At 36.4% G+C, this 25,932-nt stretch overlaps 1 protein-coding gene across 1 annotated transcript; it reads right to left on the bottom strand.

The window, feature by feature from the left end:
- Positions 1-7,370: 7,370 nt before the first annotated feature.
- On the bottom strand, positions 7,371-25,870 carry LOC138327577 (post-GPI attachment to proteins factor 2-like). Its single transcript, XM_069273772.1, has 6 exons — positions 25,684-25,870; positions 21,925-22,183; positions 21,132-21,247; positions 14,562-14,670; positions 14,149-14,296; positions 7,371-11,515 (listed from the first exon to the last, which is right to left on the bottom strand). Exons 1-5 carry the CDS (start codon positions 25,840-25,842, stop codon positions 14,154-14,156), a joined length of 786 nt encoding a protein of 261 aa, XP_069129873.1. The 5' UTR covers positions 25,843-25,870; the 3' UTR covers positions 7,371-11,515; positions 14,149-14,153.
- Positions 25,871-25,932: the final 62 nt, after the last annotated feature.

Genomic DNA, 25,932 nt, shown 5'->3' on the forward strand with positions numbered 1-25,932 from the left:
CAAGAGTGATTTTGCTTCAAAAACATTTTGTCGATCAAAGTACCGGACGAAGCGTGCTATTATCGTTGTTTTCCCATTCCTGACTGGTCCAAGGACATGACAACGGGAAATCTGAGATTCTGTAATCTTCACCTTTAACTTTCGGTTACAAAGATCTAAGACCGCTTTTAATGAACTGAACGATTCTTCATCAGGTACAGGTACATTGATAAACTTTAGGCATGTACGTCTACTATACTGTTCGTGTTCGTCTAAAACATCATCATGCTGTTTTTGGGCCAACTCTAGCTGTTTGATCTTAACTTGGAGGGCAGAAATTTCGTCATCCTTGGTTTTCAAGATTTTCTGAAAATGTTCGTCATATTCGTCATATGTTTAGTGATGATCCCAACCCTACAAGTTATCTTGACTGTATATTGCGTCATGGTCCAATAAATATGATTTGTCAAACATACAGTAATAAACAGTATCCAGCTGTACAGGACCCAGTTTCATGAACATTCCTTAACTTTTTACACGTACGCAGAAACGGTAACGTGACGGTACGTTAAACTCTTCAGTTCATTCATTCCTTAACATTAAGGAATTTTTAACTTAAATTTTCCCATAGAAAAGCATTACAGAAGTTAAAGATGCTCCACCGCCGACAGAGCATAAATGATATTCATTATTTGAACAATAATTTGTGAATAATCGTGTATATAAAGGTATAATTAACACAAAAAAAAAATACATAAAATAATTCATTTTGCCTTTGGTGCAAGCGCAATCAATAGTTCATTCCATATAGAATATAGTGCCACAGATTTTTTTCGGGATGCAATTAATTCTTTTTCATATTTTTAACTTGAAGTAAAATTAGAAGCTCAAACTTTTCAATGGTAGTAATGGTGTAAAGTAATAACGTTTAGTAACTGAAGAAAAATACTGCATCGTCTACTCCTGCTTTTGATAGTGAAAAAATACAATTTGTCAGCGGTGGAGCATCTTTAAGGAAATAATCTTTTAAAAGTTAAGGAGCCTTCCTTAAAATCTGTAATGCTTTCCTATGGAAAATTTTAAGTTAATGGAAAACTGGATCCAGGTACCTCAAGGCGACCATTGATAGATGGCCAGAGGGCAGAATCGTAACCTTGTGTGTTTGGCACTAGTACTGTTTGCACGGCTTTATGAGAATGGCAGTATCTTTCACGGTTCATGTGATTTTAGAATTGTTTCAATTGAAGTTTGTTAGGACAAACAAATACTTTACCGGTAAAAAATCATATATGTTAATAAAGAAACACATCAATATCATTCTTATTAATTACATGTATATCCATGTTGGAGAGCCTGGGTTAACCTGTACACCGTCGATTCGAGTCTAATGAGTTTAACGATATCGTCTCATTTCAGTATTCTGTTTCTGTTGGCGATGCGGTCTTCCGGAGTCTCCTTTATATCACGGGGATGGCCTGAGACTGAACTAGTTCAACAGCATCTTTCCATTTTCAGTAACATACGGTGGCTGATTTATGCCATTTCGTCTTTTCGCCCCGAAAAGACGAAAATTAAATATCTTAATTCTCGTCTTTTCGCCCCGAAAAGACAAAAATTAACAAATTTAAATTTCGCCTTTTCGCGGCGAAAAGACGAAAAGTCAAACACGAAAAGACGAAAGTGAAGCACACTAATTAGCGCCTTTAATTTTCGCCTTCTAAAATCTCGTCTTTTCGTCTTTTCGCCACGAAAAGACGAAAATTATCAAACCTTAAATTTCGTCTTTTCGTCTTTTCGCCCCGAAAAGACGAAAGTTAACAAACCTTAATTTTCGTATTTTCGTCTTTTCGCTCCGAAAAATTACAAATTACAGATATACTTTGTCATCTTTCATATACGACGGAGATTATGATGAAGACCATGTCATGTATGTAGTCAAAATGTCTTTTCAAATAATATACAGTACATTATACCTACTGATTGACTGTTATAATTAACTGTATTTGAGCAATTTCTTGGTTCAAGTCCTTCCTTTAAACTCAAAGTCTTCACGAGTTGTCTTTCATAAAAATATTTTGTTAACAAGTTGATCCGTGGTTCAAACGCTTTCAAATATTACCCGCCGACAACTTTTTTTAAAAGTTATTGTAGGGGAGGCAACTCCTCTAAGTGCTTGTTTAGCATCTTAAGTTCATTATGGTCCTAAATATACACGGCAATGTTTTGATAAGCGTAATTGCTAAATAGGGCGATTAGAACACAAAAAATAAGATATTAATGAATTTTAGAAAATGTATCAATCACGCTAAAAGATTTGCGGAATGATGAATCTGTTAGTGGCACGTGGCATATGCCACGTGTGAGAAATCTACGTAACTGCTGTAAACATACATGTTGACTTATGTTTTAAAACTTCTAATCTTAGTTATTGATGAAGATACTTGTAATACTATCAATTTAATAAATCGATTGTTATCATAAACTACTTTGATGCTTCCATATTGAACAATTAAGTCAATATTAAGATAAAAAGATTTCAAAATGACTTCCACACCGGACCGGAAGACGAAAAGACGAAAATTAGGTTTGTTAATTTTCGTCTTTTCGGGGCGAAAAGACGAAAACACGAAAATTAAGGTTTTTAATTTTCGTCTTTTCGGGGCGAAAAGACGAAAACACGAAAAGACGAAATTTTTGAAGGCGAAAAGACGAGAATTAAAGTCGCTAATTAGCGTGTATCACTTTCGTGTTTGAGTTTTCGTCTTTTCGTCTCTTCGCCGCGAAAAGACGAAATTTAAATTTGTTAGATTTCGTCTTTTCGGGGCGAAAAGACGAAAAGACGAAATTTAAGGTTTCTTAATTCTCGTCTTTTCAGGGCGAAAAGACGAAAAGAAGAAAAGACGAAATGGCACAAATCAGCCACCGTAGTAACATTATTTCTCTCAAAAGTGTTAGTGTTCCTCCTGGCTATGTTGGCTAACGAGTTCTACGCAATCATCTAATTCATGGACCATAAGTGTGTTGGCTAACGAATTCTACGCAATCATATAATTCACGGACCATAAGTGTGTTGGCTAACGAGTTCTACGCAATCATATAATTCATGGACCATAAGTGTGTTGGCTAACGAGTTCTACGCAATCATATAATTCATGGACCATAAGTGTGTTGGCTAACGAGTTCTACGTATACGCAATCACCTAATTCATAGAGCATGAGTGTTTCTCCTGGTGGGATAAACAATATATGTTGTGGTGTAGACTACTTGTTAAAATATGACCTCTTGTCAGACAATATCTTATTGTCTGTGATTTCTTATAATACGTCGCTAGGTTGTCTCCTGATGGTAGCATTACCCGACTGTACGTGTCGAAGGAGGTTATAAACACGTTCGGATGCTGTACACAACCTAGTAGCATCGATCGTGTCCTGATTAAAGTTGTATTTCTTGTAATTTTTATCATCACAAACTCGCATAAAACATACAATTTGTGAATATGGATGCTTATATATCGTATGTATATGATGGTTCGGATCCATGAAAGCACCAATATACTATTGACATAGTGGTGCCGGTAGGCCTAAATGTCGCATGAAATATCACACGTTTTGAAACAACGCTTTCGGGTAATATCGGAAAACCGAGTTGCATGATCACGTAACCGACATCGGCGAGATACCCGTATAGATTGGAACCTCCCGAGCCGTATCACGTGCGTGGTAATATCGGCAATACCGTACAGATCGGAATAGATTGGACCAGTTCGGATACATCCCAGCTATTTTAAACGTGTACACGCTAAAAACAATGTTTTGATTTTTTGATTTAATAACTTTGCGAATACGAACTTTACAAAAGTCGGTATATCGAAAGTTTTAAACTTAGAAACTTAGAGTGTAGAACACTTTAGGCCGTTAAAACATGTGCCGAGCCCTCATCTCATATTATCTTAATCTCAACATCTGGCAACACTGGCTTAATGAGTTCCATGTATCGTCCCATTCTCTCAATCCCTTTGTTATTTCACAATAAAATATGTTTTAATTCAAATTCAATTCCAATAAGGTTCTTAATAGATTTCAATGCATTAAAGATATTTGTAAAACATATCACAATTCAAAAAATCTTGTGGACAACTCAAAGCTAGCTGTGCATCGTTTCACTGCGAGTGCTCATGCATAGGGTAGCACTATACTTTAATGACAGCAAATTAGTCAACAATTTAAAATGGTTTTTATAGTCACTTTACCAATGTTTCTGATCGTTCATGTACACAAATATATCTAACAACAGGACAAGCATCTTTTAGCAAAAGGCGGTGAAGTGTTGGATATGATATGTCCCAACCTGATCAAAGCGTGCTTCCGTGTTAACTATCTAATTACGCTAATTTTGAATCCGCCATTCGATAGTAAATTTATCTTATCCTTATTGTTACTTGCAGTGATATCCATTCTTCTATTTTCATAATGAACGGTTGAATGAGTTCGATCCAAAAGCAACATTATCGCAACGATGATTAAATATCAGTTCTTGAAGGAAGAGAAAACTAATTCAGATCATGTTATTATTGCATTCAAATAGTTATGAGAAGTAGCATTTATGGCTTTGCCTAACTTTTCATAAAAGTTTTGATGCACTGTGTAGAAGAACTTTTATTCCTTTATCACAAAATCCGCCTGATATCCGGTGATTTTGCCCGTGTGATATTTTTGCATATGTCACTAGTGTAATATGACCTGGAACGATTTTCTTTGACTGAAAAATCTTGTAGGTCTTTCATAATATATTTTTGTAAACAAGTATAATACGTGTTTCAAACGCTTTTCAAATAATACCCTCCGAACAAACTTTTTATTCCAAGTTGTGTAGGGGAGTCAACTCCTGTAAGTGCTATTATTAGCATCATAAGATTCAGTATGTGTCCTATACATTTACACGCAATGTATTTGATAAGCGTAATTGCTAAAGAGGGCGTTTTAGAACACAAAAAATAAGATATTAATGAATTATTTAAAAAATGTATCAATCACTGCTAACGGATTTGCGGAATTGCATCTTGTTAGTCGCACGTGTGGCATATTGCCACTTGTGAGAAAATATACGAGAAAACAAACATTGTTGAATTCTGAGCTTAGTTATTGATGAAGAAAAATTTAATAAAATCGATTGTTATCATAAACTACTTTGATGCTTCTGTATATTTTAAGTCATTAAGATTCATTGTGACGTCTGACAGAAATAAAATAACGTCAGGAAAAATGACGCTAAAGCTCGCAAAAATAAAAACTTCTTACACCCGTTTCATAAAATCTCATATGAAATGAACACTCATGTAAGATCCTATATTTATCATTTACTATTGTTTGGGGTAGAAATAATGTCAAACCCGTTCGTTTTAGAGATGACAAAATAACGTTCTGGTAATGAAATAATGTGTTACGGCGAGGACAGATATATACCTGACCAAGTACACCCCAAATCTAAGTTAGCCTGTCCTTCTTTCAAAATATGTGAACATCCATGTTTATATGCATCAATGTATTTAAGTCCAATGTATTTTAAGTCAAATGTATTTAAATCCAAATCGCATCGTTAGAACAAGGACGTATATGAGAAATCCTTGGTTAGAACTTGAAAAGAAGTTCAAAATGTGTTTAAAGATGGCGGCTGTGGCGGTCATCTTGGATTTTGGATCGACCCGAAAAAACCCATTTTGTCGGGATCATGTCAGGATGCAAGTTTCAGCCAAATCGCACTGTTAGAACTTGAGAAGAAGTTCAAAATGTGTTTTCAAGATGGCGGCTGTGGCGGCTATCTTGGATTTCGGATCGACCCGCAAAATAACAACACTTTGTCAGGACCATGTCAGGATCATTTTATGCAAGTTTCACCCAAATCGCACCATTAGAACTTGAGATGAAGATCAAAATGTGTTTTCAAGATGGCGGCTGTGGCAGCCATCTAGGATTTCGGATCAATCTGAAAAATAACAACACTTTGTTGAGCCATGTCAGGATCATTTCATGCAAGTTTCAGCCAAATCGCACCGGTAGAACTTGAGAAGAAGTTCAAAATGTGTTTTCAAGATGGCTGCTGTGGCGGCCATTTTGGATTTTGGATCGACCCGAAAAATAACAACACTTAGTCAGGACCATGTCAGGATCATTTCATGCAAGTTTCAGCCAAATCGCACCGTAAGAACTTGAGATGAAGATCAAAATGTGTTTTCAAGATGGCGGCCATCTTGGATTTCGGATCAACCCGAAAAATAACAACACTTTGTCAGGATCATGTCAGGATCATTTCATGCAAGTTTCAGCCAAACCGCACCATTAGAACTTGTGAAGAAGTTCAAAATGTGTTTTCAAGATGGCGGCCATCTTGGATTTCAGATCGACCCGAAATATAACAACACTTTGTCGGGACCATGTCAGGATCATTTCATGCAAGTTTCAGCCAAATCGCACCGGTAGAACTTGAGAAGAATTTCAAAATGCAAAAAGTTAACGCATGGCGGAGCCTTCGGGTCAGATGACCTCAAAATAATTATAAAAGCCAATTTAATACTTGGCATCATAAAACATATTTAGATAAATAAATGTTTTTAAATAAAAACAGGCATTAATACGACCACATCTGGAATATACGGCGAGCGCATGGAACCCGTGTAAACAGTCAAAGTTTAGAAAGTGACACGTACAAAGAGCCATCAAACTGAATCTGTATCTTACGTGACATAAATCCCATGCATGTTGCTTGTTCCTGTCCAGGTAATACAAGTAGCTTTGTGAAACGTCCCCGTCTATCTCTGTTTATCTTTACACGTCCCCGTCTATCTCTGTTTATCTTTACACATGTGTTATGTGTGTGATCGGGTGGTGTAGTGGTTTAGCCACTAGCCTTTCACCTAGCCGGCCGGGATTCCATCCCCGGCACGGATGTGAAAAGGTCAGGGGTCACCTACCCGATCACGTGGGTTTCCTCCCACACTAAGACCCCTCGCCAACTTACATCATTTGTATAACTTGTTTCGCAATCACTGTAAAATAAATAAAGTTTATACACATGTTATTTTCGGACTTTCCCAAGTAGTTATCTGTTCAGACATATTACAACTGGACCTCTCCTTCTAGGTTCTGGGATTTGAACAAAGGGCAGCTCATAGGGACTCACTGTAGGTCGGTTGTTTTTACCGGTACTCCATTTTTCACCACCTACGAAAAATAAACCTGGTACGTCCTTAAATGACACTGGCTGTTGACTTGAAACACACACAGACATTACCGAAATCATGGAGAATATAAAAATCAAAATACCATCCAGACTTTGCTGGACATGCATGTATTTTCACAAACCAGCAGGTCAGTAATAACAATAATGATGGCTGTATTGTTCAGATCACTTTATTATAACAGGAGATAACAACAATGGTGTCAATTCAATATCCATCAACAAAATCCATCTAATATAAAAGATATGGTAGAAAAAAAGTAAGAGACAAAACTCGTGTAGAAACGTGTAGAAATCTTAATTGTAAAGAGATAAATAATACTGTGAAACATGATATTGTCTTGTGCAGTTTCGTTAAAGAGACAAAAGCAATCTGCAAAACATTTCATATCTTCAAACATAAAGAAGAAAAAAATCAAATGACCCTGACTGTTGACATGGTGTAAATTACATGATACAATTATCAATATTAATGCTATCTTATACAAATAGGCCAACAAAATGCTAAATAAAAGCACATACTCTGTAAATGTACATGTATTATACAAACAGGCCAATAAAATGCTTAGGGAGTGCATATCATGATATATTAATATTGTCATAACTTGACCAATAAAAATCTTCAGATCTGCAACAATAGGAAAAGAGCAACACAATTATCTGTAAAGGTAACATAGATTTGTCCGATTCAAAATATGATTGAAGGTTAGATAATTTCAGTTGAAATATGTTCAAGACGACCGTTTCTTCCAAAACCTAGCATATCAAGCCCTAGCTCATAAAGCCTTAGGGAGTCAACCCAGGATAGCAATACTGTAAATCAGATTTCTTACGTGAATGTTAAATCTTCACGAAGATGTTTTGAAATGAAAATCATGAAAATCTATTATCCCTGAAAGAATGTTGGTTTACAGTATAACAAGAGGCCCAGAGGGCCTGTATTGCTCACCTGGTTTGTAATGCCAAGTTATGTTCTGAATACAGATTCATTGTTTCTTTCCAAAAGAATTTTAATATTTACCTCTATTTCCATTATTGGGTCCAACCCCTTCTGCCCCCCGCGGTCAGAGCCAAAATTTGCCAAATTTGGGTACAATCCATGCAGAACTCTATGACTAGTAGCGATATAAAGAATTTACCTCTATTTCCCCGATTTGGCCCTACGCCTCCCGCCCCCGGGAGTATACAAACTCTGTTCCCCTTTTCCCAAGGATGTTTCTAGCAAAATTTGGTTAGAATCCATGAAGAACTCTATAACTAGTAGCGATTTAAAGGATTAACTTCTATTTCCCCTATTGGGCCCTGCCTCCCACCCCCGAGGGGTCAGAGCTAAAATTTATACTAACTCTGTTCCCCTTCACCCAAGGATATTTCATGCCAAATTTGGTTAGAATCCATGAAGAACTCTATAACTAGTAGCGATTTAAAAAATTTACCTCTCTTCCCCCTATTGGGCCCTGCCCCTCCCGCCCCCAAGGGGGTCAGAGCCAAAATTTTGGGCCAGGTGAGTGCAAAATGTCCTGGTTAAATGTGCAATCAAATCTTCCTAGGTTAATTTGTCAGCCAATCAAATTGTCATGGTCAAAGGTCGCTGTCAGCAAATTAACTTATGTGACATAGACTACACAACATTTGGAGTGCGTAATTGAATAATCACAAATCCAGCCGATAACTAGTGATTTTGGCAAATGAATGTTATATTTTTGCATATTGTATTATTTTGTATTATTAATATGACATATTTTGTCAAAGATTATCACTGTTGACCGTTAGCCATCTTGTTTTTGGATCAGTCTCATAGTGCAATATGCTTAACTAGGCACCCAGGGGGACCTGAATGTACATCAGAAATTTGAAAAAATTCCTCTGGCTTGTAATTTCTGAGAAATCATGATAACAAGAATTGTTTACAGACGGACAGATAGTGATGATTTGATTAACCCACTATCTGGTCGGCCAATCATAATTCTGCTGGATAGAAAACACATGTGGACATAGCACCAATAACAATAACCTTATCAATACAAATGTGCATTGTAGGCCGCAATTATATCAAAATATTATAAGATAAATATTGTAAATAAATTATATTGGAACAAAAGGAAGTATTGTCATCCCAAATTACTTGATATCATATATCATGTGGAAGAGTCATTCTGTAAAAATCAGAACTTATGCTGGGAACTCAGGCTGAATTGGTGACATTCGAAATGAAATCACTAAAATAAAAAAAATTGTGACAAATAATGCCCCTTTTAAGTAATATAAACTAACAACTATTAATGTAAAAACATAGATCTGTCCGTTTCAAAATTGATTGATTGCCAGGCAGAATGTAGCCACGCCTCGGTCTCGCGCGCACACACACACGCGTTTCCATTCAAATGTCAAATTCATATGTCAGCAAATCAAATGGTCATGCTTAAATGTCATGTGACAACAACTTAACTTCTGTCTAGAAATCATATGTGACATATACTAAATGAATGATATTCAACATTTGGAATGCGTAAATGAATTTATCACAAAATTTTAATCCATCTGATATCTAGTGATTTTTTCAAATAATGTTTAAACTTATATTTTTGCATATCATATCATACATTTGCACAACACATATAATTTGTCAAAAATAATGACAGTTGATTACAAGAACTGAACACAAAGTCTGATCCTACTTCAACATCAACAGACCCCAGAATGAACTTGCCACAAATCATTTTAAATCATCTGAATGTATTTAATAGGAAAGAGGATTTTTTCTCTTCTTTAACCTTTTTTCCTTCTTCCCTTGAAGCATTTGATATACACACACACACTCTCTACAGACTCTCTCTATAGCCTCTCTACCCTAAAAAAATACAGGTAAACTACATTGACCCGGCCAAAGTCACTGATTGTGGCTGTCCCATTACACTACGAGGTGTACAGGGTATACATCTCTTGCTGTCAGTAGAAGCCATGCTTTCAGTCAGTCGCCATTGAAATTATCGGGGCAAATGTAAACAAGACATCGTGGTCATAACTTAACACTTCAATTAGCCATAGATAATCCACTATAATAGGTGAGGCATTGTTTTTACAATCATTAATACCTTTTATTATATAAAATGGCTACTATACACAGAGCGGTACCTCAACATTCATAGATCGCCAGCCCCTCAGAATGGACAGATTTTTTCCCCGTAAATTTTTTAAAACTACTCTATCAATGTAATTTGCGCACCCCCAACTTCAAATTTTATTTTTGTACAGAAAAAGTGCGCAAATTACACAAGTTTTTACGGTACATGTATACCTGTATATTTACATGGGAACTACATAAATTCAACATAAGTAGCAAAAGCTTCAATTACAAAATCCAAGATTATCACATCCTGACAATATTGTTTTTTAATCAGTCCTATATCATTACTATAGAATAGGTGAATCTACATCTGAAACTAGTTTAAAAAGTGGATCTTCAGTATATTCAAAGTTTGTGAAAAATTTCTTCTGTTAGTAGCACTTTCTAAGAAATAATGGTAAAAAATTGTTGTCAAACTCCAAGACGGTAGCCTGTTTGCCATCTTGTTTTCTGATCATTCCCAAAAAATTTGATATGCATAATGACATTTAACTAGATATCATGGGGAACCTTAATATGAAATTTGGAGACTGGTCTCTTCAGAACTTTCTGAGAAAATGTGAATGTGAATAAAAAAAAATTTCAAAGTCAAAATCCGAGATCTTGTGCTTAGAGCGGTTCCAAATGCATCTTTTCTTATACCTACACACCATGGGGAACCTATGAATGAAATTTGGGAATAATTCCTTCAGTTATACTTTCTGAGAAATAGCAATAACAAACTTTAATTGTCAAAATCCAAGATGGCTACTCTTAGCCATCTTAGTTTTGGATAAGTCTCAAAATGCAAGATGAATAATTAGGCACCAAAGGGGACCTTAATATACATAAGAAATTTTATAAAAATTCCTCAGGCTAGTACTTTCTGGGAAATCATGATAACGAGAATCGTTTAAAGACGGACGGATAGTGGGTCACAGACAAAAGGCGATTTGATTAACCCTTTAACAAAAACCTAATCAATACAAATGTGCATTTTAATTTTAGACCGCACTTATATATCAAAATATCATAAAATAAACATTTTAAATAAATTATTTTGGTACAAAAAGAAGTATACCAACCCCAAATTACTTGATATCATATTAATGTAAACTTGTGGACGAGACATTCTGTTAAAATCAGAACTTATGCTGGGTACTCAGGCTGAATCGGTGACATTTGACTTGAAACCACTGAAATAAAAAAAATCTTTTGAAAAATAATGTCCCTTATTAGGAATATAATCTAATGAATATAATTGTAACCACGTTCATTTAAACAAATATCAAAAGGCTGAACTTTTTACAGAAATATATGAAATATTAGGGTTTTTCATTGTTAAAAGTAATGTATTCCTTTACTCAAATTATGATTTATTTAATAGTGAGCTAGAGAGATCATGGTGCCAACCATTGAACGATCTTTTCTTTTTGCTTTCATGTATTCTTTTTCTTCTTCTTTTAAAAACATTGAATACTTAAAGGAATTCGAAATGTTTACCTGTCTGCATTGCAACAATACAATTAAGTTGTCAAATTCTGACCCTAAAAATTTAATTTGAAATACCGTATTTGGCCTAAAGAAGGCGTAGGGCATGGGAAACTGGTGATGGGGACGCCCTTATTAAGTTCATTATTTATAAAGTTATCTGAAACAGACTATATATCAAAAGTTTGCCGCTTTACTGTCGTCACTTCAAAGGGAACCGACGCAAACTGTGAAACGGTCTATAGCCAGTTTCCCCACGAAAATCCTATGATGTTTTCTAGCATGTGGACCCTGTTGTCTAGACAGAATACTTCAGTGAAAGGGAATGTTTCAACATTATGAAGGTTTTAATCTGAGCGATGTTGATGTTGCTCAAGAAGTTTATGAAAACACCAGCACAGATGTGTACATGTGCAATGTTAACATTGAGCTGTCTGAAAGCAGCAACTCTAACAGTGATATGGTTGACGACTACTACGACTGCCAGTCCCGGTCATTGAATTCAAACTATCTAATATCGGATAAACATGTGACTGTCAGTTTATTCTGTAAATTGGACAGGAAATAAAGAAAGGTAAGAGTTGTTTATTTGTGATACTAGCTGGACACTGTATCATCTTTCTTTTTTTAAGAAATAAAAGGCAGGGGCGCCATTATTACAACAAGCGTCCTCTTTAAGTCAAATAAGGTATGCACATAAATGGCTGGCCTAAGGGTTGCTATCACAAACTCCAATATGGCTGCCAGTTGGCCATTTTGTTTACAGGTTAGTCCCAAAATGCACCATTACATTATTGTATTTGGTTCTGTTAATAGCAGGTAAAAGCTTGAAAATTTGGAAAAACAAATTGATCAAGTCAACAATTGCTGGAAACTGGTGATAATCTTACATTATTTACATCTATCAATGTAAGCAACACAATAATGAAGAATACAATGAAAATATAACTGGTATAAACTACACTATCAACCTTTAAGGGGTGTTCTTTTAACTAACCCATACTATGCAGATTTATGTATATGTGATGTCTGGTTACTGTTTAGTGGAATGTATCCAGTACCGTGCCAAAAGTATTCGGTCACAATGGCGGCGTGTTTACATGACGGTAAAAACGAAATGAATTCAAAATTAATTTTACTAATATACTACACAGTCGAGTGCAACGGTATTACACACTTAGCTTCAGTATTTTGTAAGATGTCCTTTCAATCTAATTATGTTTAAAATTCTTTTCGGGATCGTGTTTTACAAGCTTCGAATGTAGCATGGTGCGATCTCCGTCCAAATCCTCTGAATCTCGGAGAACAAGTCATTTGCCGATTTCACAGCTGCAACTCGAGACTAGAGTTTTCTTTTTATTATTAAAAAAAAATTTTCAATTATGTTTAAATCTGGTGATTGAGCGGGCCAACTCATGCCGTTAATTCTGTTCTGGGCGATGCAATCTTGAGTGGACCTAGCATGGTGAACTGGGGCATTGTCGTCTTGGAAAAAATAGCCACCAGTAAGAATGTCGGACAAGAACTGGCCAAAGATTTTCCTCCAAAACCTCCTGATACTTTGCAGCATTAACATTTCCTTCCACTCGAGCTAATGTCCCCACACCTTTCCAACAAATGCACCCCCAAATCATAAGCTCAAGTTTGTTTTGGGTATCACTCAGCTGCACAAGATCCGGTCGCCATCCTTCACCTCACTTTCTCCATATATAAACCCTGTGGTCCTGTCCAATAATTATTTTGCTTTCATCAGAGAAAATACCTCGCTTCAAATTATTTAGTGTCCATCTCCGTTTTTCTCTACACCAAGCAAGTCTCTTAGTTCGGTTAATTTGCTTCACGACAAGTTTCTTCCTAGAAACACACCTAGTATACCCATGTTGGCTTAGATGTCGCTGAAGTGTTCTTTTAGAAGTCGGAACATTCCTTTGCTCATTGTATTTAACAGTAATATCATTAAGGGAATCCCTCCTATTGTTTTTAACAATCCTCTCCAAAGAACGATAATCCCGCAAATTCGCTACCTTTGGTCGTCCGCTTCTCGGCCAGTTTTCCACTGAACCACATGTACAAAATTTGTTTTAACGCCCATTGACAGTCCTTTCCCTTTTCGGCCCATCTTGGCAATACACATCCACAGGAAAATAAAACAAGAAAGCAGACGATAACAAAACTATTGTATGACGTAACATGACTTCATATGCAAACCTAAAAATAACGCATGTCATCATCAGTGATGTTAACAACGAATACCAAGGCCAATTTCAGTGATGTTATTGACACAACGTAAACACGCCGCCATTGTGACCGAATACTTTTGGCACAGCACTGTACTTACCCATACTATGCAGATTTACGTATTTGTGATGTCCCGTTACTGTTGCTGACAGAGACTTCTAGATGACTGAAGTCCCAGATTACAGTTCCATTGTAGGCAATATTGGATACCACAGTTAGATACTCTCCTAGGGCGAAACCAGTATACACTGAAAATTTAAAACCAACAATTAGTCTGATGTGCATTTCATATAAAATGTTGAGGAGTCCATAACAAGCATTGACAGTCAGACATAAACTTTATTTTGATATTTTAAAAGTTCCTCAGTTGCTAACCTTGATTGGTAGACATTTGTGTTCAGTAGTTTATAGGAATCCATCAGAAATGTTCAGTTTATGAGATGATGACAATGATTGATAATTTATTTTTCTAATTATTACAGAAGTTAATAAGAGCCTCTGACTTGAACTTACTGCCGGGTTCACAGTGAGCTTGATGTCTGAAGTACAGATATACAGCTATCAGGAAGGAGGTCAGATTGAAGATGAAAAGTCCAACTTTGTAGCGGAATGATCGCCTCTCCTGTTTTAAAAACCATATCTTCTTTAGCTGTAAATGCTTATTACATATCAAAGTTAGATTGTGAAAAATGTTGCTATATATATATATACAGTACATAGAACTAAGAAAAGAAATGAACATTTTCTTGAATTTAGGTCAAAAGTAAAAATATAGGTCACAGTGACCTGATCCTAAATAACTTTCATTTTAAAGGCAAATATTAGTTATTATAATCATAGTTCTACTACAGTAGTAATTTTGCAAATATTAAAATTTGTATACAAATTGAGCTAGTGTACTAGTAACAACATTTAAAAGATTGTTAATCACTGTGTCAAGAATTCAACTGAATGCAAATTATGATCTGAATAACTGTCAAGGTCATTCATTATGTCATGGCGCGGCGTCCGTCCGTCAACATTTCCTTTAAATTGCTACTAGTCATAGAGTTCTGCATGGATTGTAACCAAATTTGGCTACAAGCATCCTTGGGGGAAGGGGAACAGAACTTGTATAAATTTTAAGTCCCCGGGGGCAGAAAGGGCAGGGGAAATAGAGGTAAATCCTATAAATCGCTACTTGTCCTAGAGTTCTGCATGGATTGTTACCAAATTTGGCCACAAATATTCTTGGGAGATAGGAAACAGAACTTGTATAAATTTTGGCTCTGACCCCCCCGGAGGCAGGAGGAGCGGGGCCCAATAGGGGAAATAAAGGTAAATCCTATAAATCGCTACTTGTCCTAGATTTCTGCATGGATTGTAACCAAATTTGGCCACAAACATCCTTGGGGGAAGGGGAACAGAACTTGTATAAATTTTGGCTCTGACCCCCCCGGAGGCAGGAGGAGCGGGGCCCAATAGGGGAAATAAAGGTAAATCCTATAAATCGCTACTTGTCCTAGATTTCTGCATGGATTGTAACCAAATTTGGCCACAAACATCCTTGGGGGAAGGGGAACAAAACTTGTATAAATTTTGGCTCTGACCCCCCCGGAGGCAGGAGGAGCGGGGCCCAATAGGGGAAATAAAGGTAAATCCTATAAATCGCTACTTGTCCTAGATTTCTGCATGGATTGTAACCAAATTTGGCCACAAACATCCTTGGGGGAAGGGGAACAAAACTTGTATAAATTTTGGCTCTGACCCCCCGGGGGCAGGAGGGGCAGGGCCCAATAGGGGAAATTAACTTAAAGGTAAATCCTATAAATCGCTACTTGTCCTAAAGTTCCCCTTGGATTGTGATCAAATTTGGCCACAAATATCCTTGGGAGATGGGGAACAGAACTTGGCTCTGATCCCCCGGGAGCTGGAGGGGCGGGGCCCAATAGGGGAAATAGAGGTAAATCCTATAAATGGCCACAGGGGGCCAACTCAATGAAAATGGATGTTGTCATTCATTTTTGTATTTGGTGGATGGAATGATGAGTATATATGACAGTCATGTGACTTTTTTTTTAAAAAAATACGCGATTTGAAAAGTTATTAAAAAATCAGGATATTTACTATAAAACAGAGAAAGGGACGACAGTCGCCATATTGGATTTTTTACCCCCACCTCGATTAAAGTTGATTTATTCACAAAAGTATACCTTTTTTCCTAGAGTCATAGTCACGCATCAGTCCTCCGATGATCCATAATCACACACAAACCATGCAAAAGCATATAAACGCTGTCTATATAGTCAAACGCAATATTTTAATCCAAAATTACCGGCGCTTTCTGACTTGAGACATCAAAAGCAACGTTCTAGTGAAGAGTGATTAGAGTGACTTCCCCTGCAATGTCATTCAATGGGTTTAGTCAGTGGTATTCCGATACATTTTAATATTCAAATTTTCTGCAAAAACAAACGTATCGGAATATCTCTGATTAAAACCGATTGAATTACACTGCTCTTCACTAGGACGTTGCTTTTGATGTCACAAGTCAGAAAGCGCCGATAATTTTGGATTAAAATATTGCGTTCGACTATATAGACATCGTTTATATGCTTCTGCATGGTATGCGTGTGGTTATGGATTATCGGAGGACTGATGCGTGACTATGACTCTAGGAAAAAAGGTATACTATTGTGAAAAAATCAACTTTAATCAAGGTGGGGGTAATAAATCCACTATGACTCTAGGAAAAAAGGTATACTATTGTGAAAAAATCAACTTTAATCAAGGTGGGGGTAATAAATCCAATATGGCGACTGTCGTCCCTTTCTCTGTTTTATAGTAAATATCCCGATTTTTTATATAATTTTTCAAATCTCGTATTTTTTGAAAAAAAACATATGACTGTCAAATACAAAAAATGTATGACAACATCCATTTTCATTGAGTTGGCCCCCTGTGTAAATGGCTACTTGTCCTAGAGTTCTGCATGGATTATAACAAAATTTGGCCACAAACATCCTTGGGGGAAGGGAAACAGAACTTGTATAAATTTTGGCTCTGACCCCCCGGAGGCAGGAGGAGCGGGGCCCAATAGGGGAAATAAAGGTAAATCCTATAAATCGCTACTTGTCCTAGATTTCTGCATGGATTGTAACCAAATTTGGCCACAAACATCCTTGGGGGAAGGGGAACAAAACTTGTATAAATTTTGGCTCTGACCCCCCGGGGGCACCCCCCGGGGGCAGGAGGGGCAGGGCCTAATAGGGGAAATTAAGGTAAATCCTATAAATCGCTACTTGTCCTAGAGTTCCCCTTGGATTGTAACCAAATTTGGCCACAAACATCCTTGGGGAAAGGGGAACAGAACATGTATAAATTTTGGCTCTGACTCTCCGGGGGCAAGAGGGGTGGGGCTGATTAGGGGAAATAGAGGTTAATCCTATAAATCGCTACTTGTCATAGAGTTCTGCATGGATTGTAACAAAATTTGGCCACAAACATCAATGGGGGAAGGGGAACAGAACTTGTATAAATTTTTGCTCTGACCCCCTGGGGCAGGAGGAGTGGGACCCAATAGGGGAATTAGAGGTAAATATTCAAATTCCTTCAGAAAAGCAACAATGAACCTGTATCCAGAACATTACTTGGCATTACAAACCAGGTGAGCGATACAGGCCCTCTGGGCCTCTTGTTCTATATCTATGTGCACGTGGTGACTTAACTGTGTCCTACTTGAATGCCCTTCGAGGGTACATCAGATCTAGAGTTCAGGCACCCTGACTGATATTGTATAATAGTTATTATTCTATATCTCTAACGTAGCGCGGGTTATAATTTTATCAATATCTATTAGAACCACAGCAAATGCGGTCTATGGTCACTGGGATTAGTAAGCAATATACAGCTTGGACCTAGGATGATGTGAAATGAATCAAATATAATCAGCTAAATAATGCTGTAAATATCTTTGGCCAGTACTAAAGTTATCCGTTTCGTCATTTTCTTTTATTGACTACATAAACCTGATTTACATTGTATTGATCTGGAAGTTTCCAAAGTCAATAAGATGCTTCGAATATCATTACCGATGAAAGAGTTTGTATGATACACCACTTTAAGTTTACACAAAACGAATGTGTTTAGCACTGTGAAATGTCATTGTTGTTAATTTACAGAAGAACATTGCTGACAGATGTCTCTTATTTTTGATAGGTTTGTCATTAAATCACGGCGAAATATATTACAAACGGTATAAGACAGCGACTTCCAGTATCACATGCGCAGTTAGAATCTGCACATAGCAGATGTACACAGATTTCACACTCAACAAAGAAACAATAGTGTGGCAGTACGTTTGCACTAACAAGAGATCCCAGAGGGATCTTGGCGCCCACCAAAGTATGATCTATGTCTGAAAATGGAAAGAGGGAACTTTTCCCTGCTTTTCAAACTTTTTCAAATACACTACATATGAAATTTGAGACAGATCGCTATAGTACTTTCTAAGAATAGTGGTAACAAACTTCAACAATGATATCCAAGATGGTGGCCATTTAGCCATCTTCTTGACCTATCTGTTACAAAATACAATATGCACAACTAGGGCCCTAAGGAAACCTACATATAAAATTTGAGAGAGATCCCTTCAGTACTTGTTTAGAACTTTAACTATCAAAATCCAAGATGGTCTTGTTGACTAATTGGTCCTTAAACACAATATGCACAACTAAGGACCTGGGGGACCTACATATGAAATTTGAGACAGATCCATTCAATACTTTCTGAGAAATAGCAATAACAAACTTTAACTATCAAAATCCATGACAGCTGCCTGGCGGCCATCTTGTTGACCGATCGGTCCCAAAACCCATTATGCACAACAAGGGGCCTAGGGGAACCTATGTATGGAATTTGCATGAGATCCCTTCAATACTTTCTGAGAAATAGTGGTAATAAACTTCCACTACCAAAATCCAAGATGGCTGCCTGGCGGCCATCTTGTTGACAGATCGGTATCAAAATACACTATGCACAACTAGGGCCCTAGGGAAACCTACATATGAAATTTGAGAAAGATCCCTTCAGTACATTCTGAGAAATGGCAGTAACAAACTTTAACTATCAAAATCCAAGATGGCCGCCTGGCAGCCATCTTGTTGACCTTTCAGTCCAAAAATGCAACATGCACAACAAGGTCCCTAGGGGAGCATACATATGAAATTTGAGAAAGATCCCTTTGGTACTTTCTGAGAAATAGCGGTAACAACAATCAAAATCCAAGATGGCCGCCTGGTAGCCATCTTGTTGACCGATCGGTCCCAAAATGCAATATGCATAACTAGGGCCCGAGGGGAACCTACATATGAAATTTGAGAAAGATCCCTTCAGTACTTTCTCAGAAATAGCAGTAACAAACTTTAACTATCAAAATCCAAGATGGCCGCCTGTCAGCCATCTTGTTGACCCATCGGTCCCAAAATGCAATATGTACAACTAGGGACCTAGGGGAACCTACATATGAAATTTAAGAAAGATCCCTTCAGTACTTTTTGAGAAATAGCGGTAACAAACTTTAACTATCAAAATCCAAGATGGCCGCCTGTCAGCCATCTTGTTGACCCATCGGTCCCAAAAAGCAATATGCACAACTAGGGACCTAGGGGAACCTACATATGAAATTTAAGAAAGATCCCTTCAGTACTTTTTGAGAAATAGCGGTAACAAACTTTAACTATCAAAATCCAAGATGGCCGCCTGTCGGCCATCTTGTTGACTGATCCATCCCAAAATGCAATATGCACAACAAGGGCCATAGGGGAACCTACATATAAAATTTTAGAAAGATCGCTTCAGTACTTTCTGAGAAATAGCGGTAACAAACTTTAGCTATCAAAATCCAAGTTGGCCCCTGTCGGCCATCTTATTGACCAATCGGTCCCGAAATGCAATATGCACATCAAGGGACCTAGGGGAACCTACATATGAAGTTTAAGAAAGATCCCTTCAGTACTTTTTGAGAAATAGCAGTAACAAACTTTAACTATCAAAATCCAAGATGGCCGCCTGGTAGCCATCTCGTTGACAGATCGGTCCCAATATAAAATATGCACAACTAGGGTCCTAGGGGAACCTACATTTGAAATTTGAGAAAGATCCCATCAGTACTCTCTGAGAAATAGTGGTAACAAACTTTAGAAAGATCCCTTCAGTACTTTCTGAGAAATAGCGGTAACAAGAATTGTTAACGGACGGATGGAGGGACGGACGGACGACTGACCACAGACGAAAGGCAATTTGAATAGCCCACCATCTGATGGTGGTGGGCTTAAAATATTTGCTTTGAGATATGCAAATTCAGTCCCCAAATTCACTAGAATGCAGGAAATCGCATCTAGGGATTGAAAATTTTCCCAGAGCCAAAGCCTCTACATAATACAATGCTTGCACCTTCGCCATCAAATCTAGGTCCTTACAACAGAAGCTCAAGATTCATTATAATAACTCTCATTAGTGTTGAAACCAGCACATAGATGGATATAGACAGACAAACTAACACTATCTATTCCACATTGTATAATTTGTGAGTCTGAGAGAAGTGACCTGGCTCCAACCTCTCAAAACAATCTTAAGTCATTTTTTTCACATATGTTACATAAAAAGAAAATTTCTGACTTATTCTGCACTTTTGTTTTGAGAAATCGGAGCCTGGAACTAAGAAATAACTAGACATTGACAAGCACTGTACAGTGATATGGTAAAGTGGAAAACTGACAACAGACTAGTTGACTGGCAATTTATTTTCTACAAATATAAAAAGTACTAGTGCAACACGTTATGACCCAACTATATATGTCCAGGAGAAATACTGATTAGCACCAGACTATAAAAAGTAGTATGATAATGTTTGAAGAATGGGAATAATTCAGGTACCACGTGATACCCAATAATGTTTGTGCAGGACTGTTGTTTCTATTGGTGATAGAATGCCATCATTTCTGCAGAAAGAATACAAATAGTTAGGTTCCATCACCACTGGAGATACTAGTCCTGCACAAACGTTATTGGGTATCACGTGGTACGTGAATTGCTAGTGCATACCATGTTAGTCATCTCCTTGTTGTTAGCAGTGCGACCCCAGTGGAACAACACACATGTCAACAGCATGTGCAACAGTGAACACACCATAAAAGCTATAAAAAGATATTCGTGCATATCTGGAAAAGAGAAATAGAACATGTAACTTCCAAGACAATCTTCTACTTGATAGCTAGGCTATATTATTGAAAACAACCATAAACCCAAAAAGAAAATAATTTCTTAGCTTAACAATCTATTGATTATAATATTAAGTGATTTTAGATTTAGTGTTACATCATCAGCTTATCACAGTCTAACACATCATGTGTATTATTACCAGTACTTGTCAAAACTTAGAAGGCCAAATACCTTTCCGAAATAGTTTTTAATTTTTAAAATGGGAGTTCCAAATGAGAGTCGCAAAAGTTAATAGCTTACCATTAATACTACACTTATTATCAGCTTCAGAACATTAAAATAAATTAAATGTACATATTATATTCCCGTCGTCGTCCTAATTACCACATGTTAGTTGACTACCACTGCGCAAGACGGCGAAACAGCAAAATGAATCTTCACCGTTAACATAGATAACGCAGGAAATTTTGCATATGGTGTTATAAACCTCATCTTTGATATATTTTCTGATGTTTATCTTTGGTTTTAAGAAACTTTAAATTTTTGTTTCGTAAATGCAGTGGGCCTTTAAATAACACAAAATAAAACAGTTCCATGAATATTAATAAATCTTGGATACAAATATTCATTATAATTTACAACATACAATGTACTGGTACATGTATGTAACTCTCACCTGCGTTTTCTGTAGACGAGATGTAAGTTAGCCCCACTAAGGCCATGATTTCTGATATATGAAGTGAGCTGGCAATGGCTGCTAGACTTGTATAGATTTTGTTCTTCTTCCCAACATGAACTTTTGTATGAAAATTGTAGTAGGCTACAGCAAACATGAGACGTGGTGAGCAATGCAGAGCCACACATATTCTCCAGACATACTTCTGTGGTGTGTACCCTCCTATGGCCGACGAGATAGAGGGTAGGTAATTCGGCACCTAGAAAACAATAATTAAATGCAAGGAGAAGAGTGGATTAACTCTAGCCAATTATGCCTGCTCAGGTTTGATTCTGTATGTGCCATATAATTACCAGTATAGTTTCAAATTCTAGTTTGCACTGAATGTATGCTAATTCAGGGTTCAAAATTAACACAAGCCAACTGGCCAAAGGCGAGTTGATTTTTAAAATGGTGAGCTGAAAAACATTGTACTTGCAATTTTTGGCAAGCGGATACATCAGTTGTTATTCTCAATATACATTTGTGTATAGACAGTCAGAGAACCAGACATCCAAACAATAGTACTGTACCATATGGACCTTGAGACAGTGGCTTATTTCTATATATTGGCTGTTTATTATGTGAGCTTAGATACTTTAATAACATGTAACTAGCTTTCATTTGGACAAAGTTCCTTATTCGGAAAATAAACTGTTTTTACACTACACTACAGTGACACTGAAAATGTTTATACATTTATTGTTACCTACAATAAATTAATATTATAAATGTCAATGAATTTGGTTTGCTTTTAACTTTATTTTAAAAGTGGCAAGCAAGTTTCTGATTTGGAGAGTTGAAATTTTACCAGCTTGCCGAAAATGGATAGTGGCTTAAAAAATATTAATAGCTCTTTTTAACAGGTCAGCATGCACATGCTACATCTATACCATCTGATTGCGCTATATCTGGTCACTGATGATTGCCACCAATTCCAGCAGTCCTGCTACATTTACATAATTACATTTATAAGATGCTACTTCAATTGGCATAGTACATGTATTTGTGAAATTCGTAGGGATTCAGATTGATATTATATTGGCACAGCTGATTTGAATCAGGAAAAAAGGCTGTAAGTTTTCGAAATAATGCTATAGAAAAATAATTTTGTAATAAAGAGTCTTGATTCTGGCAAACTTGAAATAAAATTTTCTCAAAAACTGTATCTTTGAAATATTCATACACACCCAGGAAAAAGAACTTTGTAACACTATGCGGTCTCTGGTGAGCTTGACAACTTTCCCAAATATTGGCTAACATATGTGAAAGTATTGATATTGTTGTAAATTGTATGACCGGCCGATTATGTGTGAAAGTGGGAGTGTAAGTGGTTTTGTTCGATATATATAATAAATATGATTATGTCATCTGGTTATGTAATGCTTACTTGCTGATGTTATATTTCTGTATTGTTTATTACCGCTGGTTTCCTATTGTTATCAGGGTATCTCAATTTGGTTACTTAATTTCCTTTGCTTTCATTCTACCTTCTGTTTAAGTTTGTAACTAAACATGAAATCTTATTGGCTAAATCTGTCCCATTTGTAATCGCTATATAAACCCGTTGTAGTCCATGTAACTTCAGTCTGCATTAGCACGTTTTCGATTAAGCGGTTTGACTGGTTATACCTAGTTGTTCATTTATTTATTAAAGACGGACCTCGTGATTTTAATTGTTTCCAGACGAGTCTTGACTAAGCCCTCACACACTACTGCAGGATGTGCCCTTAAATCACCATTAAATTGAGCACTTAATTTTCTCTTAAATTTTTCTTAAATTTGTCATTAATTTTGTCTTGATTTCTGCTCTTAATATTGATACATCAAGGATCCTTAAATTCTGATCAACCAGACTTATTCTTTAAAAGTTAAGGACACTTAAATTGGAGGTTTTCAATTTAAGAAATTTAAGAATCACAATATGTACTTAAGAAGAAAAAAATAAGGACACTTAATTTTGCAATTTTTAGATAAATTTTAAGTGCTCTTAAAAAGTTCCACACTTAAAAATAAGGGTGTAAAACAAGTAAGGACACTTAGACTACACTTAAACTATACAATATTAATGGTACTTAAAATCTTAATTGAAAATTACATGTATATTGAGAGCAATTGATAAATTTTAAGTGCTCTTAAAAAGTTCCACACTTAAAAATAAGGGTGTAAAACAAGTAAGGACACTTAGACTACACTTAAACTATACAATATTAATGGTACTTAAAATCTTAATTGAAAATTACATGTATATTGAGAGCAATTTAAGGACAAGAACTCCCCAACTAAGTGCACTTAAAATATCCAAAAGACGTTTCTTTCAATGGTCATATAATTTTAAGTAAGGGTTCTTAAAACATTTTGCACCCTTTTTAAGAGCACTCAAAATTACCCAATGCATTTCTTTTTGTAGTCACTTAATTTATTTAAGTAAGGGTACTTAAATTTCATTTGATGTACATATGCATATTGTAATTCCTAAAAATAAATCTGAAATATAATAACATATATATGTAAGTACAATGAAAACTTGATCATGAAATGCAGGAAAATATAATTTTCATATTATATCAATGATGTTCATGAGTATCCTTTCAATGGTTCCATAGAATTAAATAAGGATTCTGTAAATAAAGCCTGTGAAGGATTTTGAACAAGGATATCGCGATAATCGATCCACATTCATTAGTTGATGGATTTAGTACTCTTAAAAATGAAGTCATATATATCCCAATACATCATGTATTTTAAGTGTCATTAAAAAAAAGTGAGGACTATTAAAACTTGCATGACTTAATGAAGTTAAACAATTATGTCGTATACTTTTTACTTAAGTGCTTAGATTCAACACTTAAGTGCGAAAAAAGTTGACCATTATGTACATAATTGACATTATGTACGTATTTTAGCACTTAAGTGCGAAAATTATGTACTTAATTGTGAAAAAGAGACACTTAAGTGGACATAAAAGTTACTTAAGTTGTTAAAGTTACGTACTTAAGTAGTTTTGGTATTTTATCCTGAAACGGCCTTCCATAGCGTAGAGCGAAGCTCTACTAACCATAACACATGTGTGAGCATATAGATTCCAATGCATTTCAGTACCCCCTTGGACTTTGAAATTGTGTCCCGCAGTAAAAGTCTCGCGCCTCCATGCAGGCAGCCAAATTCTCGTTATCAGCACGACAAGATTTGAAATATTCCCTATTGACAAAACGTGCCATCAGGAGACACTTTGAAATTACTGTAAGTAGTTTTAGAAAAATACACAAAGACAAAAACGACACAATAAATGTACTGGTCAAAATGGTATACTGTCTGTGTGTTGTCAAGCGCACGGCACCTCCAACCGTGACGTCAGGAAGCTTGGTGCCAAAGATGACGGCACATATTCCAGCGTATTTTTGATACATGGCATGTTGCCAAGTTTTCCGCCTTTGAGAGATTACAGTGGAATATTTCTTTCTGAACTGTAGTGTAAATGACGACTGTCAATATATATTTCTAGACAAAACATCCATCAATGGTGGTGAAGAATAGCATTAATAAATATCAATGATCGGACTACAAGTTTAAACAGTTTTAATGTCGTTCTGAGGCTATTATTCTAAATATATTCACATTTTTACACGTAGCTGCGCTCTTCTAAGGCTTTGCCTTAAATTCATATTAAGACTGACTGTAACGTCGTTAACCGTTAGGCACGTGCCATCTGTTTATTACCTTGCAATGTGTGGCAGTTGAAGACTTGAAATCATACAAAATGGACCATGTCACACAGAATAGAAATCCAATCAAAGGTAAAAGCACGGCAGTTTTTGCTACATACACAAATTGTATTTGGAATACTGCATTTGCGTTTGTTGTTGTGCTACCCGCCATGGTAAGGAAGGAAATTACAATCAACGTCAAACATTCACTTGATATTGCCGCTCAAGCACCTTTCAGCATAACGCACAACCGACCGAGATC

This window comes from Argopecten irradians, chromosome 7 (assembly GCF_041381155.1).
Source record: "Argopecten irradians isolate NY chromosome 7, Ai_NY, whole genome shotgun sequence".
NCBI classification, from domain to species: Eukaryota; Metazoa; Mollusca; class Bivalvia; order Pectinida; family Pectinidae; genus Argopecten; species Argopecten irradians.

Coding starts and splice junctions, on each gene's coding strand:
- LOC138327577 (XM_069273772.1), bottom strand. CDS start 25,842: ATGGCGGGTAGCACAACAACAAACGCAAATGCAGTATTCCAAATACAA. Junction 21,248..21,924: donor CTCGTCTACAGAAAACGCAG/GTGAGAGTTACA, acceptor TCTCTTTTCCAG/ATATGCACGAATATCTTTTT. Junction 14,671..21,131: donor ACAAGGAGATGACTAACATG/GTATGCACTAGC, acceptor TTTTTAAAACAG/GAGAGGCGATCATTCCGCTA.